The sequence below is a fragment of the Erinaceus europaeus genome, chromosome 2, assembly GCF_950295315.1.
Source record: "Erinaceus europaeus chromosome 2, mEriEur2.1, whole genome shotgun sequence".
NCBI lineage: Eukaryota > Metazoa > Chordata > Mammalia > Eulipotyphla > Erinaceidae > Erinaceus > Erinaceus europaeus.
In genome coordinates this window covers 138,528,944-138,545,392 of record NC_080163.1, presented here as the reverse complement: position 1 = coordinate 138,545,392, position 16,449 = coordinate 138,528,944, and the positions used below count along the sequence as shown (strand labels likewise).

The following is a 16,449-nucleotide window of genomic DNA, read 5'->3' as shown; positions in this document are numbered from 1 at the left end:
TAAAGACCCGGCTCCCCACCTGCAGGGGAGTCGCTTCACAGGCGATGAAGCAGGTCTGCGGGTGTCTGTCTTTCTCTCCCCCTCTTTCTTCCCCTCCTCTCTCCATTTCTCTCTGTCCTATCCAACAATGATGACATCAATAACAACAACAATAATAACTACAACAATAAAACAACAAGGGCAACAAAAGGGAATAAATAAAATGAATAAATATTTAAAAATTTTTTAAAAAGAGAAATTGAGAGGGGAAGGAAAGACAGAGGGGGAGAGAAAGACACCTGTAGACCAGCTTCACTGCCTATGAAGCAACTGCCCTGCAGGTGGGGAGCCAGAGGCTCGAGCTGGGATCCTTTTTTTTTTTTTTAAGATTTTATTTATTTATTAATGAAAAACATAGGAGGAGAGAGAAAGAACCAGGCATCACCCTGGTACATGTGCTGCCAGGGATTGAACTCAGGACCTCATGCCTGAGAGTCTGATGCTTTATCCACTGTGCCACCTCCCGGACCACCCTTTTTTTTAACCAGAGCACTGCTCAGCTCTGGTTTATGATGATGTAGGAAACTAAACCTAGGATTTTGGAGCCACAAGCATGAGAGTCTCTTTACATAGCCATTATGCTACACACACCCCATACTAGTTTTAAGAAGTGCAGTAAAGAACTTATTTTAAAATATTTACAAAATTATGAGATAACAGGGATATAATTCCAAACCGTTTCCACCATCTAAAGAACATTTTAAACCTTATATCAATAGCATATTAGTGAAGAGTTCCTCAAGCAAAGGTGTGATTTGATTTCCTTTTTTTAGACGTTCACACTTCTTTTTTAAATATTTTTATTTATTATTGGATAGAGACAGAGAGAAATTGAGAAAGGAGGGTGAGCTAGAGATACCTTCAGCCCTGCTTCACCACTCATGAAGCTTCCCACCCCTCTGCACGTGGGGATCAAGAGTTTGAACTGTAACATGAGTACTTAACCAGTTGTGCCACAGCCTGGCCCCTTGATCTGATTTCTCTACAGCAAGGTGTGGTGCAGTGGGTGTGCTAGGGGAATTTTTGCTCCCCTAAGGGCAGGAAAGAATGAGCTGAGACCCAGAATGTTATGGGCCTGCGATTCCCTGCTTCCCTAACACTTCTGAGAGATTCCAAGATTCCGTTCATTTGCAACTACAGTAGTGGGGATTATTTCAGGTGTGTTTGGAGGACATGTAAATTCATTTTTACTAGTCATTAACTGTTAAGTTCTCTTCTTCAAGTTTCCCCAAGATTTAGGAAACTCGTTTATCTGGTTCTGGGTTTTCTGATAACTCCTCAATTTTTTCCCAACCCCACCCATCTCATCTCATCTTCAGTGTAACACCAGTTTTAGAGATCTGGGAGGCACAGGCAATAAGTTCACTTGGGAATTTTGGAGGCCACACATATAGGAAGTGAAGGTGCAAAAAAGGGGAGGAGAAAATGGTTTCTGCTTTAAAACACCGGAACTTCCAGGGCTCCAGTAAAATGAAGGGGGAAAAAAAAACAAAACAAAACCCTTTATGCAGCTTTTGCAAACAACCTTAAAGTCATCAGCGCCCCACTGCGGAATTTAAAGCTAAGCTTCTCACACCTTCTTTGACCAGTCTTCCTCTATTTGACAATTCCCTTCGCCTGTTTCTTGCCGCTGGAAGGCTCTGCTGTCTGTCTCCTGGAGCACCGCGCGCCGCGAGCAGCCCCATCCGCTTGCAGGAGGCAGCGAGCGGGACCTCGTCGTGCACAGTGAGTAGGTTCTGAGCCGGGGCGAGTGAGAATCTGCAAAGTTCCCGGCGCTCGGGGGTCTGAGCTGAGCACCTAGCGGCTCAGCCTTTGGCCCCGGTGGAGGAAGCCGGTTTCCGGTGAGCGACGGCCGCGTGGAGCCCCCTCCGACGGCTCCGGGAAGGGGTGCTCCCTCCCGGTCCCGGGGGAGCCTTCCCACTCTTGCCAACTTTGCGGGCCCCGGGGCCGAAGGAGGGCGCCTCTCCCTGCTGGGGCGCGCGCGGTACTTAAGGGCGGCTGGCGGGGCGGGCGCTCGGCAGTCGGAGCGTGCGGCGGGCGGCGAGGGGAGGCGGGGCGGAGGGCATGGAGCCGCCGCGGGCCTGCTGAGCACCGGAACGCGGCAGCCAGCGGCACGGTGAGCATGGGCCCGCACGCGGGCGGCTGGCAGTGGACCCGGGCTCGTCAGGGCCCGAGGCTGCCCCTGGCCCGGGCCCCAGGACCACCCCCACCCTCCGGCTCCCAGGGCGTCTGCGAGCCCCCTCCCCATTGACCCCTCCCCCCTTTCTTCCTCCAGCTTCTCCTCCCTGCCTCCCTTGCGGCTCCCGTTTTGTGAATGGATTTGAGGGCGGACGGCCGTGCGGTATCCAGGGTGGCCGCACCGCTTCCACCCCTCACGCTCGCCCGGGTTTGCACCTGTCCCGGAGCCCTGCTGTGGGGCGCTTGGCTCCTGCCGCTCAGCCGGGCTGCGGCCGCACTTCCCCGCCGACCTGCTCGCCCCTTCCCTGTTGGCACGGAGGGGCCGAGAGGGCGGCGGGACGCGGGGATAGAGCTCCCGCCCGGCGTACAAGTTTCCTTCCCGCCGCTTTGCGGCGGGGTACACCTGTCTGCCGGAGAAGATGAGGACCGGGCAGCCCCGCAGAGTTTCGGGGGGTGAAGTGCGGGCGTGCGTCGTCGGCTGAGGTTTTCTCCTTCTTCGTCTGGGGAGGTGGGGGCGGTTTTAGGGAACCTTCCCTAGTCTCCTGTCCTTGAAGGGCTGGGCAGCAGGGACTGAGCGCTCGTGGCTCTAGTGGGCGAGGAGCAAGAGGCGGTGCAGGCTCCTCTTCGCCGACTCGGGGTGACATGGCCTCTGCCTGGGCCGGGGCACCTCCGCCAGAGCTCGCGCCCGCGCCGGAGTGTACGTGGGTCCCCGGCTGCGGGACTCTTTTGGGTCCCCTGGAGCAGGGGGTGCTGGAGTGTTGCCTCCGCTTCCTGCGCGGGGTCGGGGTGGGGTGGGGGGGGCGCTGTCCCCGCCCGGGAAAGGAGGGGGCCGGCGACACCGAGAAAGCCGCCTTTGTCTGAAGGCTCACTTTGCCAAGGTATCTGAGACCCCAAGGAGAAGTGCGGGACTTGACCCGACTGACCGCGGAGGGTTTGAGCCCTTTCCTGCTAGGGTCGTGGGAAACCGGCACGTGGGTGTGGCCGGCGCCACCTTCAGCAGGCGGCGGGCGCGGGCGGGGTGCCGGGCGAGCGCCTCCAGGGCTGCAGTGACCCGATGGGCAGCGCCGCCGGCCCTGCATCGAGGCAGGGCGCCAGGACCCGCAGGTTGCTGGGCTGCTCTGGGCGCCTCTGGCCCGTACCAGAGCACCGGCGGAAGGTGGTTCCCGCAGCCCTTTCAGCATGCAAGCTCTAGAGGGAGACACGGGCACTCTTGGGCCGTGGTTGTGGGGGGAGGAGGGGTACCTGGGAGGATTGGGAGTTCTGCAGAGGAAACACGCGGCCAGCTCCCCGGGATGGGGGTGGGAGAGCGGGGTGGTGGCGAAGCTGAACGCCGGGAGGTAGCGCTTCCCGGAGAGGCCAGGCTGCCAAAAGCACTTTCCGGAGCAAAGCTGCTGGAATACTGTTGGAGCCTCAAGCTCGGGCTGTTTTCATCAATGAATGTATATTCTCCACCCCTCCAATATAAGAGATGTAGGGGAACAAGCACTGTTGCCCTGACAAGAAAGTGTGTGTTGGGGGGCTGGGGTCGGGGGTGTTGGTTTCAAGGACTGGAGCAAGCTTGGATAGGAGACTTCATTGTCTGTAGAAGGTGGGGTTGGCAATGGAAAATGAATTCTCCAGATAGGGCAGGTAGCAAGGGGAGGGGGTGGGGAGGTCGCCTGGGTCTACACTGAGGGTCTTGAGCCGCTTTCATCAGCGCCTGCCCTCTCAGGAAGTGCATCCACTCTTAGGAAAATAATTTACCTGAGATTTAAGAAGCCAGAAACCATTAGAACACCATAGGAGGCGAGGTGGGGTACGACTGGCACCAAGCCTCAGAACATGAGCAAGGTCAGGCAGAGGTAGAACTGCCTCAAGCCCAAGATTCCTGGTGCAGAGTCCCAAGCACTTTCTGTTGAAACACAGCTGCTCCCTATGAGCTGATGCTAGGAGTTGCAAAGGAAACTGTCAATAGTAACATTTGCAGAAGAGGCTAGGCAGGACAAACACAGATTCCATATTCCATACGGGCACTAGGACCCGTGGATGGGCCTCCTGGGCTGCCTCCCCGCCTGGACTGCTGCAGTGGTGGCAGCAGTGGTTCCCTCTGATGCCTTGAGTGCTGGGTTTCCAGAGCTCTTGTTTCCTTTCCTATTCCTCTGTTTTCCTTTTTTTTTTTTCTTTTTTCTTTTTTCCTGGTTCAAGTAAATGAGAAAAAGACAAGGAAGCAGAGACTACAAGGAAACTCTTACTAATTTTGCTATTCTGAGGCTCTGAGAGAGGAAAGGTTGCCCCCTTTTTTTCCTGGCACTCTTTGTTTCCTGATGCTTCTGTTGTCTTCCTCCCTTACTTGCTTCCTGGGTCTCTTCACAGAGTGAATCCCCTCACAGGCACAGAGCAAGTAGAAGCTACCACCCTGGCTACACTGCAGCCTGGCCCCAAGCACTTCTTGCTTCCTCTGCCTCATGCCTACTCCCTGCCCCCCTCTCCCCACACAAGAGTTTTTTGGGGGCAAGCAGATCCCAGCTCTTCATCTACCAGGTGGGTGTCACCTAGCACTATGGCTTCGGTTTGTATAACAATAATAGATGCTACTCTAAGGGCCTTGCTGTGTACCCATTTACTCATTAAAGATGCTATGCAGTCAGTGCATCAATCCATATTTGACAGATGAATTAGCTAAAAAGTCAGAGCAACATCACAGAGATAGTAAGAGGAAGAGAGCTAGAATTTAAATCCCAGGAAAGGAGCCTGGCTAAGTCTACAAGAAGTCTTGGCCATACCCAATAAGAAGTAATGTTTTGGTGCCAGTAATATGTTATGTTTTAATCTGTGATACTACATATGCCAGAGCTTTGCACTTTCTCTCACAAAAGTAAGTAAATAAATAGATGTGATTTTAAAAGGAGTAGTGGCTTATTATCTCTCTGCTGGGCCAGGTCCAAAGAAAGTGCTCCCATTCCCACCGCTTACATACCTGCCTCCTGCCTAACCCCACCCCTCCTGCCTTCTTTCCCCAGATGCCGGTGCAGCTGACAACAGCCCTGCGTGTGGTGGGCACCAGCCTGTTTGCCCTGGCAGTGCTGGGGGGCATCCTGGCAGCTTATGTGACAGGCTACCAATTTATCCACACAGAGAAGCACTACCTGTCTTTTGGCCTGTATGGTGCCATCCTGGGCCTACACCTGCTCATCCAGAGCCTGTTTGCCTTCTTGGAGCACCGAAACATGCGGCGGGCTGGCCGTGCCCTGAAACTGCCCTCCCAAGCAAGGCGCTCAGTGGCGCTCTGCATAGCTGCCTACCAGGAGGACCCTGACTACTTACGCAAGTGCCTGCGCTCAGTCCAGCGCATTGCTTTCCCTGACCTTAAGGTGGTCATGGTGGTGGATGGCAATCGGCAGGAAGATGCCTACATGCTGGACATCTTCCATGAGGTGCTAGGTGGCACTGAGCATGCTGGCTTCTTTGTGTGGCGCAGTAACTTCCACGAGGCAGGTGAGGGCGAGACAGAGGCCAGCCTGCAGGAGGGCATGGCCCGAGTTCAAGAAGTGGTGCGGGCCAGCACCTTCTCATGCATCATGCAGAAGTGGGGGGGCAAGCGAGAGGTCATGTACACAGCCTTTAAGGCCCTTGGCAACTCCGTGGACTATATCCAGGTAAGAGTCTTCCTGTGAGTCTGTGGGGAAGTGGATGTGTCCAGCCAGCAGGGTCTATGCTCCAGAAACTTTTCAGTTTAGATTCCTTGTGACAGTTGCATCACTCCCCTGTACTAGAGTGCAACAAGGCAGGGTAGCTATGAACAGCAGTCCTGGGGTCAAAAAAATCTGGGATGGGATGAATCTACACCTGCAGGGGTTGGGGAGATTCAACAGTGTACTGTTGCCGGGTGTCTATATATATTCCCCTTTGTAGCCCTTGTTTTATTGTTGTAGTTATTATTGTTGTTATTGATGTCAGTGTTCTTGGATAGGATGGAGAGAGGAGGGGAAGAGAAAGACAAGACACCTGCAGACCTGCTTCACCGCTTGTGAAGCGACACCCCTGCAGGTGGGGAGCTGGGGGCTCGAACCGGGATCCTTATACCAGTCTTGTGCTTTGCGCCACGTGTGTGCAGGTGTCTTTCTTTCTCTTTCTCTCTTAAATAATTTTTTTAATCATTCATGAGAAAGACAGGAAAGATAGAGAAAAAAATAGACATCACATTGGTACATGTGCTGCTGGAAACTGAACCCAGGACCTCATGGTTGAGTGTCCAACACTTTACTCACTATGCCACCTCCCAGACCACTCTTCCTATTTTTTTATTATAATTTTTTATAACTTAAAAAATATTTATCTCCTTTTGTTGCCCTTGTTTTTGTTGTTGTAGCTATTATTGTTGTTGTTATTGATGTTGTCGTTGGATAGGACAGAGAGAAAGAGAGGAGGGGAAGATAGAGGAGGAGAGAAAGATAGACTCCTGCGGACCTGCTTCACCGCCTGTGAATTGACTCCCCTGCAGGTGGGGAGCCAGGGGCTAGAACCAGGATCCTTATGCTGGTCCTTGCGCTTTGTGCCACCTGCACATAACGCACTGCACTACTGTCCAACTCCCCTCTCTTTTAATTTTTTATCATTAAAAAATTTTTTTTGATATTTATTTCCTTTTGTTGCCCTTGTTGTTTTATTGTTGTAGTTATTATTGTTGTTGTTATTGATGTCGTCATTGTTGGATAGGACAGAGAGAAATGGAGAGAGGAGGGGAAGACAGAGGGGGAGAGAAAGATAGACACCTGCAGACCTGCTTCACCACCTGTGAAGCAACCACCCCTGCAGGTGGGGAGCCGGGGGCTCGAACCAGGATCCTTATGCCGGTCCTTGTGCTTTGCACCACATGCACTTAACCCACTGTGCTACCATCTGACTCCCTCTCTTTTATTATCTTTATTTATTTATTGGAGATAACCAGGATTTGAGAGGGAAAGGGGTAATAGGGAGAATGACAGAGACACCTGTAGCACTGCTTCACCACTTGCAAAGCTTTCCCCCTGCACGTGGGGTCCGGGGGCTCAAACCTAGGTCCTTGTGCTCAACCAAGTTTGTCACCACCCACTCCCCTCTGTTTCCTCCCTGGAGGAAACTAGCAGCATGAACAGTGGGTTAGAGGAAGCCCTGGGTGGTGGTGCACCAGATTTTAAACACACATTACCATGCGCGAGGACCCAAGTTTGAACCCCCTCTGCCTACCTGTAGGTGGAACACTTCATGAGTGGGAAACCAGGTCTGCAGGTGTTTCTCACTCTCTTTTTTTAAAGTCACTCTTTTTTTAATGTTTTATTATTGTATAGAGACAGAGAGAAATTGAGAGAGAAATAGACAGAGAGGAAGAGAGACAGAGAGACACCTGCAGCCCTGCTTCACCATTCGTGACGCTTTCCCCCTGCAGATGGGGACCAGGGGCTTCAACTGGATCCTTGTGCACTGTAATGTGTGCGTTTAACCAAGTGTGCCACCGCCTGGCCCCTCTCTCTCTCTCTTTAAAATTTTTTTAAAATTATTTTCCCTTTTGTTGCCCTTGTCTTTTTATTGTTGTTATTGATGTTGTCGTTGTTAGATAGGACAGAGAGAAATGGAGAGAGGAGGGGAAGACAGAGAGGGGGAGAGAAAGATAGACACCTACAGACCTGCTTCACAGCCTGTGGAGGGACTCCCCTGTAGGTGGAGAGCTGGGGCTCAAACTGGGATCCTTATGCCGGTCCTTGCGCTTTGCGCCATGTGCACTTAACCGGCTGCGCTACCGCCTGACTCCCATCTTTTTTTTTTTTAACAAGAGCACATCCAGCTCTAGTTTATGGTGGTGCAGGGGACTGAACCTGAGACTTTGGAGCCTCAAGCATGAGAGTCTCTTTGCATAACCATTATATTATTTACCCTCACCCTCTTTCTCTTTCTCTATCCCTCCTCCCCTCTCAATTTCTCTCTGCCATATCCCATTAAAAAATAAATAAATAAATAAATAAAGAAAGAAAGAAAGAAAGAAAGAAGGAAAGAAAAGAGAAAGGAAAAGAAAAAAATGGCCATCTGGATCAGTGGATTCATAGTGCTGACACTGAGCCCCAGCGATATGTTTGGTGACAATTTAAAAAAAAAGAGTGGGTTAAAGGTTAGAACTAGGGTAGGAAACAGCAGGAGACTAATGCTCTTGGTAGCTTGACCTGGAAGCTGAATCCGGACTGACCCAGCCAGGTGCTGACCACTCTGCCTAGTTTTCCTCAGCCTTCTATGGATGTTATTTGTAGCTAACCTTATCTTTTTTCTTTTCATTATTGGAACATTATTGTTCCAGGCTGACTTTTTTTTCCCAGGTAGAAACAGGAGAAGAGGGAAAAATACCACAGTATCAAAGCTTTCTCTAGTGTAGTAAGGGCCAGGCTTGGACATAAGAAGGTAGGCACATTATCCAGGTGAAATATTTTGCTGGCCTAGTCAGCCTATTTCTGAATTTAGAGAAGCCTCATGTGTCCTGGGGTGAGAGTAGCCTTCCTGCATGGTACTGGGCTCTCACTGCTGAGAGTTGCTGAACTTCTGTCTAAGAATTTGAGACTTGGGGGGGCAGGTGATGGCACACCTGTTAAGCACTCACATTATAGTGTGCAAGGACCCAGGTTCAAACCTCTGTCCCCCCCCACCTTGGGGGAAAAGCTTCATGAGTGGTGAAGCAGGGTGGCAGGTGTCTCTCTCCCTCCCTAATTTCCCTCTCCAATCTCAATTTCTCTCTGTCTCTACCCAATAGTAAATAAATACAATATTAAAAACAAATTTGAGACTTTACCAGAACAGGCTTTGGATTCATCTATGGATAGTGTCCTTCCTTCCTTTTTCTTTATTGGGGGGATTAATAGTTTACAGTCAACAGTGAAATACAGTAGTTGGTACATATGTAACATTTCTCAGTGTTCCATATAACACTCTATCCCCCACCTAGGTCCTCTTCTGCCATCATGTTCCAGGACCTGAACACTTCCCCCACCCCAGAGCCCTTTACTTTGGTGCAATAATATGGACAATGTTCTTTGCTTTGTTGGGGAATCAGAAAGCCACTTCTCCTCCACAGTAGTTATCTGAGCTCTTTGTACCATCTGTCATTTCCTACAGACAAGGAATTGAACTGGCAGGTTCCACTAACACAGTACAACCACTTGTTAGCTATCAGACTGATCTTCCTTGACGAAGGGCAGTGAGCCGACTCTAAACCAGGGTATGACTGAAGGCTGTTGCTGCCAGCTTCAGTAATCATAGAGTAGAATCCACGTCAGAGCAGCCTTTGGCCATAATGAGCCTTAAACCTGGAGACTTGGATCTAAGGAGCACAGAGCACCTGGCAGCTTTGCTAGTAGTAGGTCTAGGATTGGGTAGATAGAACTTCATCAGTTGGGCTCCCCAAGAGGCTAGAGACTGAAATAGGGAAAGACCTTCTTAATGTTACTATGGAGGGGAGGGGATAGATAGCATAATGGTTATGGAAAGAGAATCTCATGCCTGAGGCTCCAAAGTCCTAGGTTCAATCCCCCACACCACCATAAGCTAGAATTGATCATTGTTCTGGTAAATAAATAAATATAGTAATTAAAAAAAGACTTTGAAAAAAAACATATTACTATGGGAGTGTGGGAGTGATAGCATAATGGTTATGCAAAGAGATTCTCATGCTTATTACCAGAGAAGTGCTCCAGTAAAATAAAATAAGATATAATGAGGGCAAGAGTAGATAACATAATGGTTATGCAAACAGACTCTCATGTCTAAGGCTCCAAAGTCCCAAGTTCAATCCCCTGCAACACCGTAAGCCAGAGCTGAGCAGTGCCCTGATTTAAAAAAAAAAAAAAATGATACAATGAAAAACAATCGCAACACTATGGGAAATACCAGTAGGTAGACTGGTCAAGAGTAATTTTTTTGCCTTTTGAGTTGTATTTATCGGCCCAAATCTAGCCATAATGCATTTCATCTGATCTCAATGACTTATTCCTCTTATTTATTTATTTTTTTCACATTCTGAGACCATTTTACAGACCTTGGTTCCATAGGGGTTAAAAACTTGTACAGTGGAGATTGGGTGGTGGGAATTGTGTGGAGTTGTACCCCTTCTACCCTATGGTTTTGTTAATTTATCCTTTCTTAAATAAAAAATAAATTAAAAAAAAAACTTGTATAGTACAAGGCATTTCACCCTTTCCAGGCCTGATATGGACAGTCTCCTTTTCTTTCTTCTCTTAATTTAATTTATTCATAAAAATAGAAAATATCAACAAAACCATAGAGTAAGAGGGGTAAAATCCCACACATTTCCCACCACCAGAGTTCCATATCCTATCTCCACTGGAAGCTTTGCTATTTTATCTCTCTGGGAGTATGGATCCAGGATTATTATGGGATGCAGAAGGTGGAAGGTCTGGCTGTAATTGCTTCCCCAATGAACATGGGTGTTGGCAGGTTGATCCATACTCCCAGCCTGTTTTTTTTTATATATATTATTGTTGTAGTTAATATTGTTATTGATGTCTTCATTGTTGTATAGGACAGAGAGAAATGGAGAGAAGAGGGAGAGAGAAAGATAGATAACTGCAGACCTGCTTCACCGCTTGTGAAGCGACTCCCCTACAGGTGGGGAGCCGGGGGCTTGAACCGGGATCCTTCAGCGGGTCCTTGCACTTTGTGCCACGTGCACTTAACCTGCTGCGCTACCGTCTGACTCCCTTCCCAGCCTGTTTCTATCTTTCCCTTGTGGGGCAGAGCTCTGGAGAGATGGGGTTCCAGGGTACATTAGTGAGGTCATCTGCCCAGAGGAGTCAGGTTGGCGTCATGGTAGCATCTGCAACTTGGTGTATGATGATCTGAACAAGAAGAGCCAGTCTCCTCGTTTTCTCCTTCAGTCTAGTGGCTTTCAAGGGCTCTTCTCAGCTCTGGTTTATGGTAGTGTGGGGGACTGAACCTGGGACCTGGGAGCCTCAGGCATGAAAGTTTGTTTGTATAACCATTAAGCTGTCTCTTCCATTTTTTTTCTTGTTATTTTTTAAAAAAATATCTTTATTGGGGAGTCGGGTGGTAATGCAGCGAGCTAAACGCAGGCGGTGCAAAGCACAGGGACCGCCGTAAGGATCCCAGTTCGAGCCCCCGGCTCCCCACCTGCAGGGGAGTCGCTTCACAAGAGGTGAAGCAGGTCTGTAGGTGTCTGTCTTTCTCTCCCCCATCTGTCTTCCCTCCTCTTTCCATTTCTCTCTGTCCTATTCAACAACAATGACATCAATAACAACAATAATAACTACAACAATAAAAACAAGGGCAACAAAAGGGAATAAATAAAATAAAATGATAAAAAAATATCTTTATTAGATAGAGACAACCAGAAATCAAGAGGGAAGGGGGTGGTAGAAAGGGAGAGAAGCTTTCCCCTTGCAGATGGGGACCTCTCGCCTATAACAGAGCACTGGTGGAAGGTGGTTCCCAGGGGGCTTGAGCCTGGGTCCTTGTGCATTGTAACATGTGTGTTCAACCAGGTGTGCCACCACCCGGCCCCGCTCAACTCTTTTTCTTTATTGTTTATCTCACTACTTCTATTTGGTAGACCTCTTTGTTAGTAGCTAGAAAGGAATCACATGAAAGGTTATGTCCTTCAGTAAGGGGCTTGGATATGTGCGTCTGAGGTAAAAATGGATTGATCATATGCACTCCCTCTGCAGGTATGTGACTCAGACACTGTGCTGGATCCAGCCTGCACTATAGAGATGCTCCGAGTTCTGGAGGAGGACCCCCAAGTAGGAGGAGTCGGGGGAGATGTCCAAGTAAGTAACCATGGTTCTAGAGCAGGAGAGGGGTACTAATGTTTTTCTGTTTCCTAATCAATTGAGTATGCTTGGGAAATGGGTGTCTTAATAATTTGGTATTTGGGGAAAGGGTTGCCCACTGGCAGTTTTCAGTGATATTAAAGGGTTCATCTGTTATCCACTTTTTCCCCCTGTTCTCTTTATTTTTAAATTATTTGGGATAGAGTCAGAAATTGAAGGGGGAGTGGGAGATAGGGAGAAAGAGGCACTTGTAGCACTGCTTCAGCAGTCGTGAAGCTACTCCCCTGCAAGAAAAGACCAAGGGTTTGAACATGGATCCTTGCACATTGTAGCATGTGCACTCTATCAGGGGTGTCACTGCCGGCCCCCTTCCTGCTCTCTTTAAACCTGTGGCGGGGGGAAGGGATCAGGTGGTAGTGCAGCACATTAAGTGCACATGGCACAAAGCGCAAGGACAGGCATAAGGATCCGGGTTAGAGCCCCCAGCTCCCCACCTGCAGGGGCATCACTTCACAAGCGGTGAAGCAGGTCTGCAGGTGTCTGTCTTTCTTTCCCCCTTTGTTTTCCCCTCCTCTCTCGATTTCTCTGTCCTAACCAACAACAACAATAACAACAAGGGTAACAAAATGGGAAAAATGGCCTCCAGGAGCAGTGGATTTGTAGTGCATGCACCAAACCCCAGCAATAACCCTGGAGGCAAATAAATAAATAAACCTGTGTGGGGGAGCACTTAACAGGTGTAGAGAATCTACACTTTTGGAAAGAGCATAATATTCAGAGGCTGTTGATACTGGAGGATGCTTTCTCTCAGCCTGGTGGTTCAGCAAGTACCTCCAAAGTTAGACCCTTGAGAAACTTTTGTTTATAGGAACTCTGGGCAGTATTAAGAATAAGGGAGCAAGCAGGTCTTCTTCTAGAAGATACAGCTAGTACCATGCCATGTCTTCCTCAAAAAACGTTCCAATTACAGAAGGATCAGGACAGTTGACTGCGTATTCGTTACATCTTTCTCCAAAGGTTGTGTCCTGAGCTCAGAGGTGGTTTGGACTGCTTGAGCAACTTCTATGGGACATCAGTGGGGGAGGCGAGGCAGGTGCTAAGGGGAATGAGGTGGGGTTGGTTCCTCTGAACAACAGGTTTTCCAGTTCTGGCTGGGCTAGAGCTGATGGCCAGCAGTGGGCTACAGAACACAGTGGGTGGTCTCATGGTTTCTGGTGACTATCTCCTCTGGGGCTCATGTCCTCAGGTGAGGAGGCCCAGCATCTTTGGTTGCCTTGCAGATCCTCAACAAGTACGATTCATGGATCTCCTTCCTGAGCAGTGTTCGGTATTGGATGGCCTTCAACGTGGAACGGGCCTGTCAGTCCTATTTTGGTTGTGTGCAGTGTATAAGCGGGCCCTTGGGCATGTACCGCAATAGCCTGCTCCAGCAATTCCTAGAGGACTGGTACCATCAGAAGTTCCTAGGCAGCAAGTGCAGTTTTGGGGATGACCGGCATCTCACCAACCGTGTTCTGAGCCTTGGCTACCAGACTAAGTATACAGCACGCTCCAAGTGCCTCACAGAGACCCCCACCAAGTACCTCCGGTGGCTGAACCAGCAGACCCGCTGGAGCAAATCTTACTTCAGGGAATGGCTCTACAATTCTCTGTGGTTTCATAAGCACCACCTCTGGATGACCTATGAATCAGTGGTCACAGGTTTTTTTCCATTCTTCCTCATTGCCACAGTCATACAGCTTTTCTACCGTGGCCGCATTTGGAACATTCTACTCTTTCTTTTGACAGTACAGCTGGTGGGCATCATCAAGGCTACCTATGCCTGCTTCCTCCGTGGCAATGCAGAGATGATCTTCATGTCCCTCTACTCCCTTCTCTATATGTCCAGCCTCCTCCCAGCCAAGATATTTGCCATTGCTACCATCAACAAGTCTGGCTGGGGCACCTCTGGCCGGAAAACCATTGTGGTAAACTTTATTGGCCTCATCCCTGTATCCATCTGGGTAGCAGTCCTTCTGGGGGGATTAGCTTACACAGCTTATTGTCAGGATCTGTTCAGTGAGACAGAGTTAGCTTTTCTTGTCTCTGGGGCTATCCTGTATGGTTGCTACTGGGTGGCCCTCCTCATGTTATACTTGGCCATCATTGCCCGACGATGTGGGAAGAAGCCAGAACAGTATAGCTTAGCTTTTGCTGAGGTATGACATAGTACCCAAACAGAGTGGGAAAAGTGCAATGGGTAAGGGAGGGAAGGGAATGGAATGGAATGGAAAAGACAGGGTGGGAGGGAGGATGGGAGTGTTGTTTTAGTTTCTTAATGGTCCAGAGGACAAATATGAAGTGCAAAGAATGGTGACTGTAATGTGGTCTGGGGCAGTTCTGCATGGAGGAAGTACTATCAGTTCCAGCTCAGGTTTGCCAGGGTGGTGACTTACATGTTACAGGCTGCTTTTCTGCCTGCCGTCTACACTCACAGTGGTATCTAGGAAAAATTCTACTTCCTCCTAGGATCCAGAGAGAACCTCAGAGTTGGCAGGAGAATTTAAGAGCTCTGCACCAGCTAGCAATAGTTCTCTCAACATAGTAATCAATGCAATTCATATTGTGTCTGAGATCTAAGGCTCAAAAGCCTTGTCTTTGGGCATCATGAAACAGGGTCCAGGAATGGTGCTTTATTATGTGATGCATCCCACTCCACATCTCATCACCCAGGCAGGGAATCAGCACTGAATTGCTTCCAAGTGTACATATGTATGTTCAAAAAAAAAAAAATGAAGGCAGGAGGAACAAAAGTTAACGGTGCTAAAAGTCATAGGCTATATGGGATGATAAAATATTCTGGTCAACTACCAGGAAGATTAAACCTCAATATGCTCAGAAAGAAAAGTGAGGTCTCAGGTATTTTAACTGTATACTTCCAACTTCTCCTTGAATCCCGTTTTGATCTAAAATGGCTCAACTGACGTCTCTGATGCACTGTCCTTATGGTTCTCTCCAACCAGTAGTTGAGACAGAGCCTAAGCTCTCATAGGTCTACAAAGGGAAGTCTCCCTTCAGAACATGGGAAAAAATCTAGTCTCAAACTAGCTAATCCTAGAATTGCTTGGACAGATTCCTTGACAGCTGGGTAGCAAGAGTGACTTTTAGGCTACAAGGTTTTGTTTTTGCCTCCAGAATTATTGCTGGGGCTTGGTGCTGACACTATGAATCCACCACTCCTGGCAGCCATTTTCTCCATTTTATTTGATAGGACAGAGAAATTGAGAGGGAGTGATAGACCTGAAGACCAGCTTCACCAGTTGTGAAGTGCCTCCCCTTGCAGGTGGGGAGCTGGGTGCTTGAACCCAGATCCTTGTACTTTGTACTATGTGTGCTTCACTGGGTGTACCCCTGCCTGCCGCCCCCCCCCCACTAGTTGGTGTGTTGTTTTTTTTCTTTTTTTTAATCTATTATTGGATAGAGACAGAAAGAAATTGAGAGAAGATAAGGCACTTGCAGCACTGCTTCACCACTTTTGAAGTTTTCCCCTGCAGGTGAGGACCAGGGGCTTGAACCTGCATCCTTGCGCACCATGTGTGTGCTTAACTAGATGCACCACCATCTGGCCCCACTAGTTTTTGACAGTCATCTCCAGAAGAAAACTTTTTAGTGTTCCCTCAGTGGTCATTTTTGAGACTATTCTCAATGACTTTTCCAAGTAATTTTTTTTTTTTGCCTCTAGGATTATTGCTGGGGCTCAGTGCCTGCACTATGAATCCACTGCTCCTTGAGGTCATTTTTCCCATTTTGTTGCCGTTGTTGTCATTATTATTGTTGTCATTTTTGGATAGGAGAGAGAAATCGAGAAAGGAGGGAAGACGGGGAAAGACATCTGCAGACTTGCTTCACCACCTGTGAAGCAACTCCCCTGCAGGTGGGGAGCCAGGGGCTTGAACTTTCTTCTTCTAGCGTTTGCCCTTCTTCCGTAGCCAGTCAACAGCATCAGGTTGAGCCTGATGTAAAGTTTCGAGACCTCCTTTGAATCTGGAGAGGTGGCAGTCGTTGGCTCGAACTGCGATCTTACAATTGTCCTTGCTCTTCGCACCATGTGCGCCCAACCCCCCTCCAAGTAATTTTTATAGCCAAGTTGTTGACAGTGACTGCATCAAACTAGAAGATGGAGTTGGTTTCTAAATCTTGCTTCCTCATGTTCCTTGAGGCTATTTAATTTGCTCTGCTTTTTCGGTGTAAGGGAAAGCCTTTTTTTTTTTTTTTTTTTTTGAGATTTGCAATTTGTAGACCATTTCAGCTTGTGTTTGAAACATGATTGTACTAAGATATTTTAGGGGACTGCTTGCTTGCACATTCTCCCTTCAAACCACATTCTCTAATCTCTAAAGGGTAAACTCACCACCCATGAGAACCAGCTGTAAGGTAAGAGAGTAGTTGA

At 48.7% G+C, this 16,449-nt stretch overlaps 1 protein-coding gene across 3 annotated transcripts; it reads left to right on the top strand.

Annotated features, from left to right (window-relative positions):
• The first annotated feature begins 717 nt into the window (after nucleotides 1–717).
• HAS3 (hyaluronan synthase 3) lies at nucleotides 718–14,838 on the top strand. 3 transcript variants are annotated; one of them, XM_060185276.1, is made up of 4 exons: nucleotides 718–1,764; nucleotides 5,217–5,852; nucleotides 11,916–12,017; nucleotides 13,301–14,838. In XM_060185276.1, the coding sequence occupies exons 2-4, from the start codon at nucleotides 5,217–5,219 to the stop codon at nucleotides 14,222–14,224; spliced, it is 1,662 nt and encodes a 553-aa protein (XP_060041259.1). In that variant the 5' UTR covers nucleotides 718–1,764; the 3' UTR covers nucleotides 14,225–14,838. The 3 variants fall into 3 exon arrangements, with proteins under 3 accessions (XP_060041259.1, XP_060041258.1, XP_060041257.1); XM_060185275.1 differs by lacking the exon at nucleotides 718–1,764 and adding an exon at nucleotides 2,052–2,155; XM_060185274.1 differs by lacking the exon at nucleotides 718–1,764 and adding an exon at nucleotides 2,719–3,373.
• Nucleotides 14,839–16,449: the final 1,611 nt, after the last annotated feature.

Excerpts from the sequence above, each read along its gene's own strand:
- HAS3 (XM_060185274.1), top strand. The coding sequence starts at position 3,272 with ATGGGCAGCGCCGCCGGCCCTGCATCGAGGCAGGGCGCCAGGACCCGC. Across the intron at positions 5,853-11,915 it reads ACTCCGTGGACTATATCCAG|GTATGTGACTCAGACACTGT; the intron begins GTAAGAGTCTTC and ends CTCCCTCTGCAG. Across the intron at positions 12,018-13,300 it reads GAGTCGGGGGAGATGTCCAA|ATCCTCAACAAGTACGATTC; the intron begins GTAAGTAACCAT and ends GTTGCCTTGCAG.